At 39.5% G+C, this 14773-nt stretch overlaps 1 protein-coding gene across 1 annotated transcript in view; it reads left to right on the forward strand.

Annotated features, from left to right (window-relative positions):
- Positions 1–14773, forward strand: part of PIEZO2 (piezo type mechanosensitive ion channel component 2) — a 307830-nt gene that overhangs the window by 196138 nt on the left and 96919 nt on the right. Inside the window, exons 8-11 of the mRNA XM_063130557.1 lie at positions 8542–8710; positions 10374–10499; positions 11440–11478; positions 13950–14088. Of these exons, the coding sequence (XP_062986627.1) occupies positions 8542–8710; positions 10374–10499; positions 11440–11478; positions 13950–14088 (473 nt within the window). The remainder of the gene's footprint in view (positions 1–8541; positions 8711–10373; positions 10500–11439; positions 11479–13949; positions 14089–14773) is intronic.

A 14773-nucleotide genomic window follows, 5' to 3' on the forward strand; every position in this document is an offset into this window, starting at 1 on the left:
CCAAGAATATTCAGAACTCGGAAAATGAACTGAGAGTAGCAAATACATGGAGGGAAATAACTGACCACATTGCATGTAGTGAAAACATAGGGGGAAATTGTTTTCTATTTTTAAAACTTCTGTTCCTATGTTGTTGCCTATTTTAACCTTTATATCAATTTCTAGCAGTCATTAAGGTCACAAGGTTGTGAATTTGTAATGAAGTGAAAATGGCAGTGCATAGAAACCAATGACATTTTTTTCCAAAATTCGTTGGAAGCCTTTTCTGGGAAAATTAGCATAGTGTGGCTAGAATGCAGAGTCAGAAGCAAGTAGAACTATTTGAATGAATCTGGTTTGAAACAGAGTGATGGAGATTGGAGTATGAGATATGAAAATAGAAGCTGTACTACTTCCTATAGTACACATGTGAAACGATAGGAGATTCCCTGAGAACTATGTCCATGCCAAGTGTTCTTCACTGAGAAGTCTAGGGAACCCCAGGGCTTAACAGCTCTACCTGAGAGGTTGGTGAGGGTGCCCATAGCATAGTACTTCCAGGAAATACTGTGTTCATGTATCTGTGTGGTATATAATATATGTTCTTTCCTTTATATTGATGCTACCAAAATGATAGTTTATTTTCTTCTTATTTCCCATATGGATGATTATAACTTCCTTATTGTTGATCTTCCTGGTACTATTCTAAATCAGAAGTCTCTCTGCTGTTTTAAACACTTCCCTCATCTGGTATTTTAAGATCCTAGTTCAGATTATATTACTCCTTTGCTCTATTCTCTCTGTTTCCTCCCTCTCTCTTCTCATCTTTGCTTTTATGTTTCTTGTATTTGCTTTAAAATGCCTTCATGGTAACGTTCCTGTATATCTATCTTTTTTCCTTTGTTCCTGCTTAGAATCAAGCCTCCACAGGTACATAACTTCTTGTTTAAACCTAAGATTACCCTCTCTTTACCCCTTTCCTCTTGTAGCACCCTACGACATCTGACCTGACATTTTCCACCTGACATCTGACTCGCTTCCTCTGATCTTTATATGCAAATGCCATTTTAAGGTGCATCTGCTCAGCCTGGCTTTTCCTGGTTAACTCTGTCAGTCTGTCTTTCCTTCCAAATGTGTCTTGTCCTGAACTTTAATTAGTAAATCTGTCCTGAACTTTAGGTTGTAAGCTTAATTTATTTTTATTTGATATAATATATAGCAAGTACAAGTACTTTCATTGTTTGTATTATGATTGTGTGTGTGTGTGTGTGTGTGTGTGAGTGAGTGAGAGAGAGAGAGAGAGAGAGAGAGAGAGAGAGAGAGAGGATGGTGTATCTGACTCAGACAGGGTTTGTTATTACAAGGATGTACTGGTATGAGCCTCAAGCTTGTACACTTCCTTCATCCCTACTTCCTGTGGAAGGGGAGGAGATGAGACACTTCTGATAACAGTTTATAGTCAACCACTGTATCCATTCCATCTGAATATAATAAAGTGTGGTTTAATGCAAACCAAAGTTTGTTCACAAACCAAGATACCAAATCAGGATCTGACCCAGGCTAGAGTTATAATGTAATAAATCTACAGTTACAGATTTGATCAGTTTAGTACAGGTTACCATCCTCCAAGCTATTGTTTTGGTAGATCAGGAACGTGCCACAGGCTTTCACACTCAGTTCCCTCCTTGCTTTTTCTGATTGAGCAAACCATAGTACTTTTTAATTCTGAACTGTGCAAACTTTGGTTTGTACATATATAATAGTTTGCATTCAACCTGGATATTGGAACCCACTCCAAGAGTCTCAGGGAACGTGATAGCACTCTTCTATTGCATGCTTTGATATGAAACATATTTGCATTAAGAGTGTTTGCACATTCAGGCAATACTAAAATGTTAATAAAAGCTTAAGACACCCATTAAAACACCTTTAATAGTTTTGATTTGAGACCCCCTCTATTAGAGGCTGAAGATAGCAGGAAATTGTTCCTGGTACTTACTGTTCCTGTAGGGTGAAGTAAATGCTGGGAACACCTCCCCACTACACTCTACCTAGACTGGAGGTCAGTGTGGTAGCTGCAGGAAACCACCCCCAGGTGCTTTTGTGTCAGAGGCATGTGGTGGCAAAAATCGGTCCACCATGCACTTCATTAAGCAAAATAGCTACATCACAGCAAAACTGCCTAGGATGACAAGAACATTTTCAGATGACAGATTAAAATGATTATAATAAGAACATAAGAAGAGCCTGATTGATTAGATCAAGGATCCATGTAGTCCAGCATTCTGCTCACTCAGTGGACAACCAGTTGTTGACAGGAAAACCACAAGCACAACACAAGTGCAACAGCACCCTCCCGTCATTGTTCTCCCCAATAACTAGGGTACATAGGCATAATATCTCTGATACTGGAAGTAGCATATAGCCTTCATGACTAGTAGCCATTGATAGCCTTCTTGAGAAATTTACCTAACTCCCTTTTAAAGCCATCCAAATTGATGGCCACCACTATTTCTGGTGGTAGTGAATGCGCTGGGTGAAAAAGTACTTCATTTTATCTATCCTGAATCTCCCACTAATCAGCTTCATGGAATTATCTTGGTTCTAGTATTTTGAGAGAGCGAGAAAAATGTTTTCTCTATCCACATTCTCCACACCGTGCATAATTTGGTACACCTCTATCAGGTCTCGCCTTAGCCTCCTTTTTTCCAAGGTAAACAATTCCAGCTGTTGTAACCTTTAGCCCCTTGATCATTTTAGTTGCCCTTTTCTGCATTTTCCGGAAAGTAAATTGTGTTTAGAGTCTTCTAGTATCTTGCATGCATGCAGACGAAAGAATCCATTATTAGTTTACTTAAAAAAAGAAGATGCTGAAGAATATTAAACATTCTATTCCAAGGTTAACATGTTTGAGAGCAAAGTACAGTTTATGCTTTCTTAGTTGTTATTTTTTTTAAATAAAACAAGCCATGTTGTATATGCAGTGTTTTGTTAACTTTTATATAATGCAGAACTCTCGGGGTGTAGCCCTTTTTCTTCTATAGTTATTGCTGGATTAATAGTTCTTAACTTCTCTCTTTAACTTAACATTACATGGTTGATATTTATGCTATAAATTATTTATTCAGAGTTTAACGTTCAATCATTCTGCATTTCAGATTAGTTCTCTTTAGAAGGAAAAAGGATTGCCAGAAAGAATATTATATGAGTGCTGGTTTTGTCATTGGCGGAAAAGCGTTGATTCAGTCAAAGCAATGGAAATTGGGATTCAGTAGAAAAGCCATATATAGGAATATGAGAATGAGCAATAAAACCATGATATTAAAACAAAAGCAGTAATGAGCCAAGCTGTGTGTGTGCGTGTATTGTAGTGTCTTAATGGCAACACTATAGTTACAGCATAAGTGATAGCACTTTCACAAAGTTCAGGTACTGTCACAGTGAACAAAAACACTTAGTACTGTGATAATTTCACAAGTGTTTTTAATTAGTTAATTGATTGAGTAATTACATTTCTATACCTCCCAATAGCGGAAGTGCTCTGGGCAATTAACAACAATTAAACCATAAAATGCGACCTAAAATACAATATAAAAGTTTAAAAGCTTAAAAACTACAGTATAAAAAAATACTAAAAGCCAAACAAAATTTAGCAGTGATGCAAAGATTTAAAATACAGTAACAGATTGAAAACAGAACTGCAAGACTAAAATGTCTAGGAAAATAAGAAGGTCTTCATCTGATGCTAGAAAGAACACAATGTAGGCACCAGGTGAGCCTCTCATTCCACAGCCGGGAAGTGGGTGGAGGGCACAACAGAAAAAGCCCTCTTCTTAGTAGCTACCCACATCACTTCCTTTGGCAGGGAGTCCTGGAGAAGGATCACTGAAGACAATCTTAGGGTCCAGGCAAGTATATATGGGAGGAGACGATCCTTCAGGTAACCTGGCCCCAAGCTGTTTAGGGCTTTGAATGTTATTATCAGAAACAGGCCTGGCATAATATGATCACGTTGGCCATTAGTAATCTTGATGCCCTATTTTGGACCAGCTGAAGTTTCCAGACTGTTTTCAAAGGCAGCCCCATCTATAACGTATTGCTGTAATCCAGACAACAGGTTACCAGAGCACGGATAACTGTATCTAGACTATCTCTGTCCAGATACGGATACAGTTGGTATATCAGTCTGAACGGATAAAAGGTACTGTTCAATTTAAAATTCCTAGGGTGGTGTACAAGAAAACAATTTAAAAAAAACAGTAAATATTAAAACGTCATAAGAATAAAACAGCACAAGCAACAAATAAAACATTTTGTTAGGTTGGCATAATTGGGCAGCTGATTTAGTCCATGTCACTGCAGGGGTTTATTGCCAAGAGCGCTTGCTCACCTTTCCCTCTGGCTGTGGGCTGGGGGGACAACTGAATGAAAAAGAAATGACATTCTGAGCATCATTTCCAGCTAAAGAGAAGGCCCTACAGGCCTCTCCTGTGTAGCAGGCCTATTACCCTTTCCTGTTTCCCTGACGTAAGTCTTTTGTATGGGGAACCTGGGGTGGGTGAAGGCTTGCAGGGAGGCCTGAGTAGGGGCAAAGGTTGTGCAAGACTCATTTTGAGTTGACCCCAGCTTGAAGTAGACAGGGCTTGAATTGTAAAGGGATCAGACGTTTTGAGCAGAGGAAGTTTCAAGTTTCCTGGATTTCAAGTATTGTCCTATCTCTGTTTAAAACAATTGAATTTGTGATACCAAGAAAGAATTCTTATCTAGTGCTATGAATTGGATTTATACACAGATTTCATCAACACAAAGGGCTCATCTACATCAAGCAAGATATTCCACTATGAAAGCAGTATGAAAGTGGTATATAAAAGGCAGGAGCCACACTACTGCTTTATAGCAGTATTGAAGTGCACTGCAGGATCTACACTATTGCTTTATAGCGGTACTGAAGTGCACTGACAACTGTTGGGGCCCATGACAAATCTGCACCAAGCAGGATATAACACTCTGAAAGTGAAGAAGGGAAGCCTGGAGAACAGAAGATTGAGGGGAGACATGATAGCACTCTTCAAATACTTAAAAGGTTGTCACACAGAGGAGGGCCAGGATCTCGTCTTGATCATCCCAGAGTGCAGGACACGGAATAACAGGCTCAAGTTACAGGAAGTCAGATTCCGGCTGGACATCAAGAAAAACTTCCTGACTGTTAGAGCAGTACGACAATGGAACCAATTACCTAGGGAGGTTGTGGGCCCATGACACAGCTACACCAAGCAGGATATAACATTATGAAAGTGGTATGAAATCAGTACGTGGTATGTGTCAATGGGCCCCAACAGTTGTCAGTGCAGTTCAATATTGCTATAGAGCAGTAGTGTGTCTCCACTTTCATAGTGGAATAACCTCCTTGGTGTAGATGAGCCCAAAGACTGAAATAAAATGTGTGTAATTACTGTGGTGGTGCCTTTAATAGTTATTTTTTGAATCTTGTGGATTGTACTGCTTTAGATTTCCCATTATCACACTGCATAATGGTGTTACCTCTGACATTAGGTCTGGCATTTCTGGGTGACCAAGGCCCTGTTCAGACAACACTTTTCTATCAGGTATGAGAATGAAGCATCCTTTGGCACAAGCATACCCTCACACCGCTTTCTTGCTTCCTTTTCCTTGCCTTGATAGGAAATAATGTATGAACTGGTTCAATGACACTTCTATCTATTTGCCTCTTTCAGCACAGGTAAATGGATAGAGAGGGTTGAGGGAGAGCCCTAGGGATATTTCAAGCATGAAGTGCTCTTCTCTCATAATCAGATGGGAAAATATTAGTCTGAGCAGGTCATCAAGGAAGAATTGTACGTAGTAAATACCTTTTGTAATGATGGTTATTTTCACAGTTGGCTGCACTGCCTAAGTGGAAGAAGAAGAAAAAAGATAGTTTTCCTGTTATTCAGAAAGCAGCGATATTTCCACTCTTACATCATTATGTGCTTTAACGCCACATCAGTATCTTGCATTTATCAAGGTCATAGGTTGTGAATATGTCAGGAAGAGCAGAACGTAGTGCATATACACCAGAGAGATGATTGCATTAATTCACTAAGTTTTTGCTGGGAAAATGAATGTGCAGAGCAAGAATGTGACAGCCACCTGCTACTTTTTATTTTCCAGCATGCTGTTTATATAATGTTCCTCAAAACAGTAATAAAATTCTTCCTGGCTTCCATAACTTAAAATACTATTAATGTTATTGCCCTTCTGTAGATTTTCATGAAATATGCTTAATGAATCTTAATTTATCCTTTGAAAATATAAGGTACCTTTTTCTAGCAATGTAAAAAAAATATTTTATTAAAACATGTATAAACTGCCTTTTTATTAAAAACATGGATAAGCCGCATTTTAGCAGATATTGCTCTCACAATATGGGGTACAAATTAATTTTACAGCAATCAACACAATACAAAAACAACTCAATATAAAAATCATCAACTCCTGGATATTTGGTCTGCTTTTCTTGAAATCTATGCATAACTCTCCCCCACCCACCCACCCACTTTTTTTTTATGAATGGTGTATCTGATGGGGGGATGGGGAAATGACAATCATATGTGTGTAATGTTTGTTACTTTTTTTATGGGTTGTTTTCAGTTGTTTTGTTATATTCACAATAAAGAAACAAAAAGCAAAAACAAAGCAAAACATCAGCTTAAATTCCACTTTACACCACTTAAAATGGGCAGCAAAACTTCATCCACAGTTACTGGATGAAGGCAAACAAATTGAAGCTTAATCCAGACAAGACAGAGATGCTTTTGGTCAGTCAAAAGTAGAGCTGTGCAAGTTTCAGCTTCAGCTTTGAAAGCGTTGGCAGCCATTTTGTGTAGAATCTACTGTTTTGTGCAAAGCCCCGGTGTGAAGCGAAGAAAGCTCCAACAACTCCCAGCATGCAATGCTAGGGGTGAACACACCCAGTTTGGGATCGGCGGGCGCTTGTGGCCTTACAGCTGCCGCCCACCCACGTGAGTCACCTCTGATCTTCCAGAAATGGCTGTTTATGGCAGCCATTGTGCACAAGGTGATATCTGTGCACTTTCAGGAATCCAGCATTTACAAGCAGCAGGGAGAAGTGAATGACTGTGGGGCATTCGCTGACCACGCAGTGAGCCATTCAGGGACTCATGTGGCCCAGATAGTGCAGGTGAGTGAGCGGCAGTATCGAGGCCATGAGTGCCTGCTGCTCCTAGACCCCAGTAAGTGAATCCATTCCTAGCAATGTATTCTGGGAGCTGTAGGACCTTTCTTCGCTTCACACTAGGGCTGTGGACAAAATGGTGGTTTGTACACAAAATAGCTGTCAATGCTTCGGAATTCTGAAGCTGAAGCTTCCACGTCCCTAGTCAAAAGGCAGATCAGGGAATAGGGATTCAATTTAGGATGGATGAAGTTAAGACTCAGACTCACAGTTTGGGTGTTCTCTTGGACTCAGCCCTGAACCTAGATGCCCAGGTCTTAGCAGTGGCCAGGAGTGCATTTGCACAGCTGATGCTAGTGCACCAACTATGCCCATTCCTAGAGAAGTCTGATCTAGCCACGGTCGTGCATGCCTTAGTTACATCCTGTTTGAACTACTCTAATGAATCCTACATGGGGTTGCCTTTGAAATCTCTTCAGAAACTTCAGCTAGTCCTGAACGCTGTGGCCAGACTGTTGACCGGAGCCAGTTACAGCAGCTTCAGTGACTACAAATCTGTTTTCGGGCATAATTCTAAGTGCTGGTTGTGACCTGTAAAGCCTTATCCAGCTTGGGATTAGGCTACTGAAAGACCACCTTCTCCCATACAAGCCTGCGTAGTTCTTAAGATCTTGCTTAGGCAGCTCCCTTAATCACATCCTGCAAATGTCCATTTTATACAGAGACACACAGCTTTTCATAAAGTCTTTAATACAGCTCCTTGAACAGAGTGTGTTTGATGCATGCCTAGGGTATGCTCTGAAATAGTGAACAAGGAAGCTTACTGGGGGTTTGTAGTGGCTTCTCAGGTTTATTGGATCTCTCATAGTTATTAACCTGCTGGGTTGGAGTGTGAGAAGTATATTCATGCTCTGAGAGCATTTTGAGCTGTTTTATGCAGCACCTTAGCAGCATTACATAGCCTTTCAAAACACTCTGTTTCTCAGCACCAGGGGTTACATTGGGATTAAAATTGCTACATTTACTCATAAGCATTTATTTATAGGGCAGTAAGCTCCAACTTCTTTAGAATAGGGAACAGGAAGTTCAAAACAAAAGAAAGTTTCGTGAGAAAACCGGGCAAAAGCAAGTAGTAACTTCATGGGTAAGAATGTGCAAATATTTATGGAGTTGCCTGAAGCATTAATTTACCAAAAAGAACATTACGCTTAACAAAATTACTAATATAAGGGAGTGTCCTTTTTTTAAGGGACAGGGGAAGATGCCATCAATTCAGACTGTCAAGGAGTTTGGCTAATCAAGGGTTAGTTGATGATATTCTTTTTATGTATTGTTTCTGTAATACATCTTTTTCATTATTTCAACAGATTGTTTGGGGTCACTTCAGTCATTCAGACCAACTGCTCGAGCACCTGGAAAATCATAACCAACCAAAATTTGAACTGGTACCACCATACCAGTCCTATCTTACTGCTGCTACTGTACTACACCTTAGCAACTCTCATTCGACTTTGGCTACACAAACCTATTGTGCAGGTGAAACGACTCTCTTCCTCCCATTACTAATGAGAAAAGCCTCTAGAGCCTGAAATCATTTCAGGTTGCTTGCAACATTTCCAAATAAAAAGTGTATAATTGTGCATTGTGAATTACTAATAAGAGATCTCATATATCATTCAGGGCAGAACCACACATCACAAGGAAAACATAGGACTCTTAACCCAATGATTTCATATTAACGTAAATGCAGGGGAGGAGATAGTTGTTTGAAAGATTCAGCAGGCTGGAGTGCTTATTTAATCATTCTATCTCTTAGCACTGGAGAAGGGAATGGTAAGGGCTGGTTTAAATGTCCACTAGCCCAGTTCTCTCCTGTATATGGTGCAACACAACTATGTCCGTAAATCATGCTCTATTTCAGCCTTCCCCAAGCTGGTTTCCATGCTAGCTTGGGCTGAGGGGAACTGAAGTTCAAACCCTCTGGAGGTCACCAAGCTAGGGAAGGCTGCTCTATCTTTGCATAATAGTGAGCTGAGATCTGGATAAAGACACTTATAAATGTATGCACAATTTGCCTGAACTATGTAATCCTCTCAAGCAACCCACCCACCTCAGCCCTACAAAGGGTTGGGCGGGAAGTAGATCTGTATATTGTGCGTATATCTCCAGGCTACTTTGTTCAGCTCTTAAATTGCTGTCTCTACAAGGTGAAAAGTGAGTATGTTACTGTTTGTGCATATCATGCTCCAGTATATGTGGGCTTTAAGTAGAACCATCAGAATCGAAATGGCACCTTCCTTGTACATTTTCGTTAGGTCTGGTACAAATCAGACTCAAATGAGAAGAGCAATGAATAGAGTTTACATTGAAGGTGACAAAATTGATGCTCAGTATCACTGAGAGACATGCCTTCATCTTATCATGAATGAGATGGATGTAGAAACATGATTTGTGGCATTTGTTTACCAATTCATTATCTGGCTATCCAGCAGCTTTCCAAGAATGTTGGTAGGGGTGACCTATTAAGCAAACCTCTATCATTCCTTGGTAGTGTTCAGTGAACTTACAAGATAGCATTACTTTTATATTTTATGATTATCTTTACCTGCCATTAGTTTGTACTAACACTTCCTTGAGTTCTACACAAAAGAATTCTGTGAATTTGCCATGCCTTTCAGTCTTGCTTCTTTGAGAGGGCATAAGGCAGGTGTTTTGTGGTGGTGCCCATGACCTTTTCTTAAATTGCCAGATGGGCCCATAAGCCCCCACAAAGGTTGCCTACACCTGGTGTATACACTCTAACATACATTTATAAATGAGGAGGAAACAAAATGGTCACAAATGTTTCATTGGACTTGGTCGTGTGATGAGTTCAAATAACTTGATTGAAATATAAAACTAATGTTTGCAGTGTTGCTTAAAGTTGTCTGCTGAAAAAAATGTTGAGACTCATTAGGGTTAGCACTTGTCTGAAAACTTGCTATGGACTAGAGAGGGAGAGAAATTGAATAGGCCTAATAAATATAATACATATAAACTTAAAACCACCTGGAGTTTTGAGATAGGCTAATGGCTCATGACTTAGTTATATTATTTACCTTGGAAAGTAATTTCAATTTCTAGAGATAAAATAGTAGCTAGATAACATCTTTGTCATATTAATTCTAGAGTTAACTTAGCCCTGTGCTTTGTTTTTTAGGATGAGCCTGATGATGACAAATTTGGTAATAGGGAAGAAGAAACAGACTGCAGTGAAATCCAAATGACTGCAGAGAGAAGACGCAGCTTGTGGTATACCAGCCACTACACAACTGATGAAAGAAAAGTAAGCTTTATAGAGAAATAAATTCATCTATTTTATAATCTCAGTTATGAAATGGTAGTCTTAAATTAGCCAGCCAATGATTGGGAATGTGTGTTCCATGTTCATAACTATATGTATGATATGAGATAGTTCTGCTCTACAGTTTTGAGCACAATAAAAGACCAAATGTTGCTACAAGGATTGAAAAAGTTAAAAATCGTTTTGTGACTTTTCCTTCCAGTACAAATGTGCTACTCAGAATTTTATCATTTTAACTGGACTCATACAGCTAGATTTTCAAACTCATTGCCTCTCAACATAAACACTGCAATATAGGTGGGCTTGTGTGCATCCAGTGGGACTTTTGATTTCTTTTCTTTGAACAGAAGATCCCTACGTAGCATTGCAAGCTACTTCTGAACCTCCCCTGAATTTCACAAAGTAGTTAGTGTCATGGAGGCAGTATCTGTGTTATTCCATTAGTGTAAATGCCATTGCACTAGTGGAAACTACATTCTGAACTATGTACAAGAGGGGAATCTAACTAATGTTATGTTTGCACATGTGCTTGCACAACAGAACGTTTCGGTGAAGCTCTGCTAGTCATATTTAAGCTTGTGAAATGATACTGTTGGATACTGCCTATGATGACATTTAATAAGCTCCCTTATTAAAACCCTCAACTAGAACTGTTGTTACCAACTGTAAATTTACCTTTATCTTTAGTTGTCATTTAGAAGTATATAGTTGTTGTACAATGGCCATCAATAATATAATTCTACAGTGTCCTGTATTCCTCTATATAGATTTCTAAAATATTAGTAGTATATGTGCATGCAATAATTAACATGTACCTCAGAGCAAATGGTTAGTTTTGAAGCTAAAGCCTAACACTCCTAAGAATATTTTATGCTTCAGCTACACTTCTCAACTAATACATTATTCTTGCCTTGCCTTGCAGCTTCTGTCAATGACTCAGGATGAACACAAGCCATCTGATGTTAGTACATGGTCTCAACCTTGCAATTAATTTGGACTGTTCTATTCTTTTGGACTATGTTATATTCTTTTTGAGTTAGACAACTCCTGATGCATTTCTTTAGGGGATAGGAAGATTTGGCTAAGTGGAAGATTCCAGTCTCAAAGTTATCTGCTTTCTAATAAAATAGAAGCAGTAGCAGGTGACTAGCTTGCTGCTATGTCTCCTCAGGTTATTTAGAGATAGCTGGTTGCCTACAGCCACTGTCTATTCTTGACTGGTCATTTCTCCATAATCCAAGACTGACTATTACTGTACTTTAATCATTATTCTGTTGTGTTATTCTCATATGAACATAAGAAGAACCCTGATGGATCAGATCACAGGCCTATGTAGTCCAGCATCCTTTTTCTCACAGTTGCCAAGCAGATGCTGATGGGAAGCCCACAAGCACGATATGATAATAGCCATCTCTTTCACTGAGGTCCCCTGCAACTGGTATTTAGGGCCATGGTGCCTAGGCATATCTAGAGAGGAACTCTGAAGAAAGCATGTTCTGTTCTTGCATTATTCTTGAATGCCATTGACATGTTGGTCAAATAACGCTTTTTGTTCATAAAACAGTTCCTTGGGAGAATAGACTCCATTGATTTCCATATCAATGTGCTTAGAGTAGCATATCAATTTGCATATTACATGTTGTCATGGGCTGTCGTGCATCCTTGTTCACGTTCTTTGTATTTATTTATTTATTTATTTATTTATTACATTTCTATACCGCCCAATAGCCAGAGCTCTCTGGGCAGTTCAGAAAAATTAAAACCATTCAAAGTATAAAACAACAGTATAAAACCATAATATAAAATACAATATAAAAGCTCAACCAGATAAAAACAGCAGCAATGCAAAATTACAAATTTAAAACCATGTATACACATGTAATGGCCAATGTGAATCTAAGGGAGCCTTTGACCAGAAGTATGGTGCACACACCGCAGACTTATTCATTATGCTGTTACTAAAATGGGTAATAGCTTCTTCTAACCACAGGGAAATTGGATCAAATACCAAAAACATGAACTTTTTAAAAACAGATTTTTGTCCTCAAAACCGCACACATGCATATTCCTTACAGAGAAAATGTTGGCTTGGTTAGTATACCCACCCCTTACCACACGAGTCACTATACCAGTTCCACTAGAACCACCTAGAAACAATATGAAAAAAGATGAAGACTGAGGAAATTAATGTTACCCCAATACGGAGGGGAAGGTCACACTATGGAAATGGTGGAGTAAGAAGGACATATGAATAAAGAAGCTCAGGTGCTGATGAAAATGATGGGCCACAGAAGGCAGAAATGGATTCAAATGGAAAGGAAAAGAAGTCGAGCCGGAACAGTTATAATTACCCGATTTCAGAGGAAGGGGAACTAAAAAGGACTGCACTTCCTGGTTGGTTGCCCCCCCAAAAATTTAAAAATATTGGGGGGCACAGAGTTCTCTCAGGTTTCTTACCCTAGTTCCAAATTACAAAAATGGGGCAACAGCCTCAAGCTGCTCTAGCTTTGTTGACAATAGTCTGCACCGCACTGTCTACAGCCATCCAAAAGAAAAGTGACTGCTGAGTAAGGCTGAGGGAGACTGAATGGAGGCTAAGCTGCTATTAGGGACCCCGGAGCTACCACAATGTTGGATGAAAACAGATTTTTCAGTTGATACTCTAGACTTTCAACTCATTCATAGATTGCAGCCCCCTTACCAAGCACCATAAGGCAAGCAGGCCATATTATGCATGGTACTTGGTTCTAGATTACATTCTCTCTGGATATATGAAGCAAACAGATCTATCTTGGCCAAATGGAGCAGGAGAACTGGGGATTCTGGCCTTCGAAATGGGGTGTGTGTGAACATCAAAGTAGAGCAGATAAATGTATTGGAAAAGCCACAAGGAAATATATTAAAAGTGAATCTGACCCCAGGTTTATTGTCACTGCTGAAAATTGCCCAAACGGAAAGAATGAACATTGAGTGCCCGGACTCAGTGTCTCAGTGGTTGGGCTGAGGATGGGTTGTGTGAACCACCCAGACAACTTTGGCTATTGGGCAGTATAAAAATGCAATAAATAAATATGGGTTAAAACAAAGGAAATAACAGTTTGGTTCTGGCCACTGAATAGAAAGTGCAAGGAAGATCCTTGCCTCTTGATTAATTTTTTATCAAGCGTGCTATACAAAGTAGCACAACTGTGAAACAAAAATATGTCAATATGGATGCTACGCATAGACAGATCTGCCAGTCTTGGTCTGTTAAGATGGTTGGGGTTTTTTGAGGTCAAGCTCATTCCATTGTCAGCTATTTATTTATTATCTGTATGGAAATTCATGCCTTCAGTATCATTGATATTTTTAACAAGAGAAGTAATAGAAGCGATTGCTCTACTACAATGCCTGTTTTAAAAGGATTCCCTTTCTCTAATCCTCACTCAACAGGTCCTGTTGGTGACAGTGAATGGTACGCCTGTTGATTATCAGAGCATCCATCCATTGCGTCCCATAGAGAATGGGCCTGCCAAGGCAGATATATACTCAAGACCGCATTACAAATGGGACCCATCAGCTGATGACCCAGGTAGTGGCAAGAATTGTTTGAGAATTCTTTCTATGTATCCAGCCAACCAGTATCCTGTCCGTTTCTAAAAGTCTAAGGCATATTACTTAAAAATGGAGCAAAAATTCTGGATGTAGACTCCTGCCTGAACTCTTTGTATATATCTCAAATAAAGTGTTTTCTCTGGCAATTGAGCCCATTGGGATTATGACTGAAGATATCCTGCTTCTCCTCATCACTCTTCTGACTTCCCCATTAAGACCGTCTTAAGCAGCTTAGCCCACTGACCTTTTGTGTTGTTTTCTTGAGCTTCTTGACATATGAGGGTCTTGTGAAAGTTTGAATGATTTTATTGTAAGCTGCAAAAGTTTGACATGCAGGCTACAATAACCTCATAGTTGACTTGAACTCTTCCAGTCAAGGAAGAGCAAAACGTGGAAATGCCTACCAAGGAAAGTGCAGCTGTATGTTGTTGAGCTAATAGCAGTTTCATGTTTTCATGCTTCCTGCAGTAGAAGGCACAGGGTCCATCCCGCACTACATTAAGCAAAATGGCTACATCACAGCAAAACTGCCTAGGATGACAAGAACATTTTCAGTTGGCAGATTAAAATGGTTATAATAAGAACCTAAGAAGAGCCATGCTGGATCAGACTAAGGGCCCATCTAGTCCAGCATTCTGTTCACACAGTGGCCAACCAGGTGT

The sequence above is a fragment of the Elgaria multicarinata genome, chromosome 7 (genome assembly GCF_023053635.1).
Source record: "Elgaria multicarinata webbii isolate HBS135686 ecotype San Diego chromosome 7, rElgMul1.1.pri, whole genome shotgun sequence".
In the NCBI taxonomy this organism is placed as follows: Eukaryota; Metazoa; Chordata; class Lepidosauria; order Squamata; family Anguidae; genus Elgaria; species Elgaria multicarinata.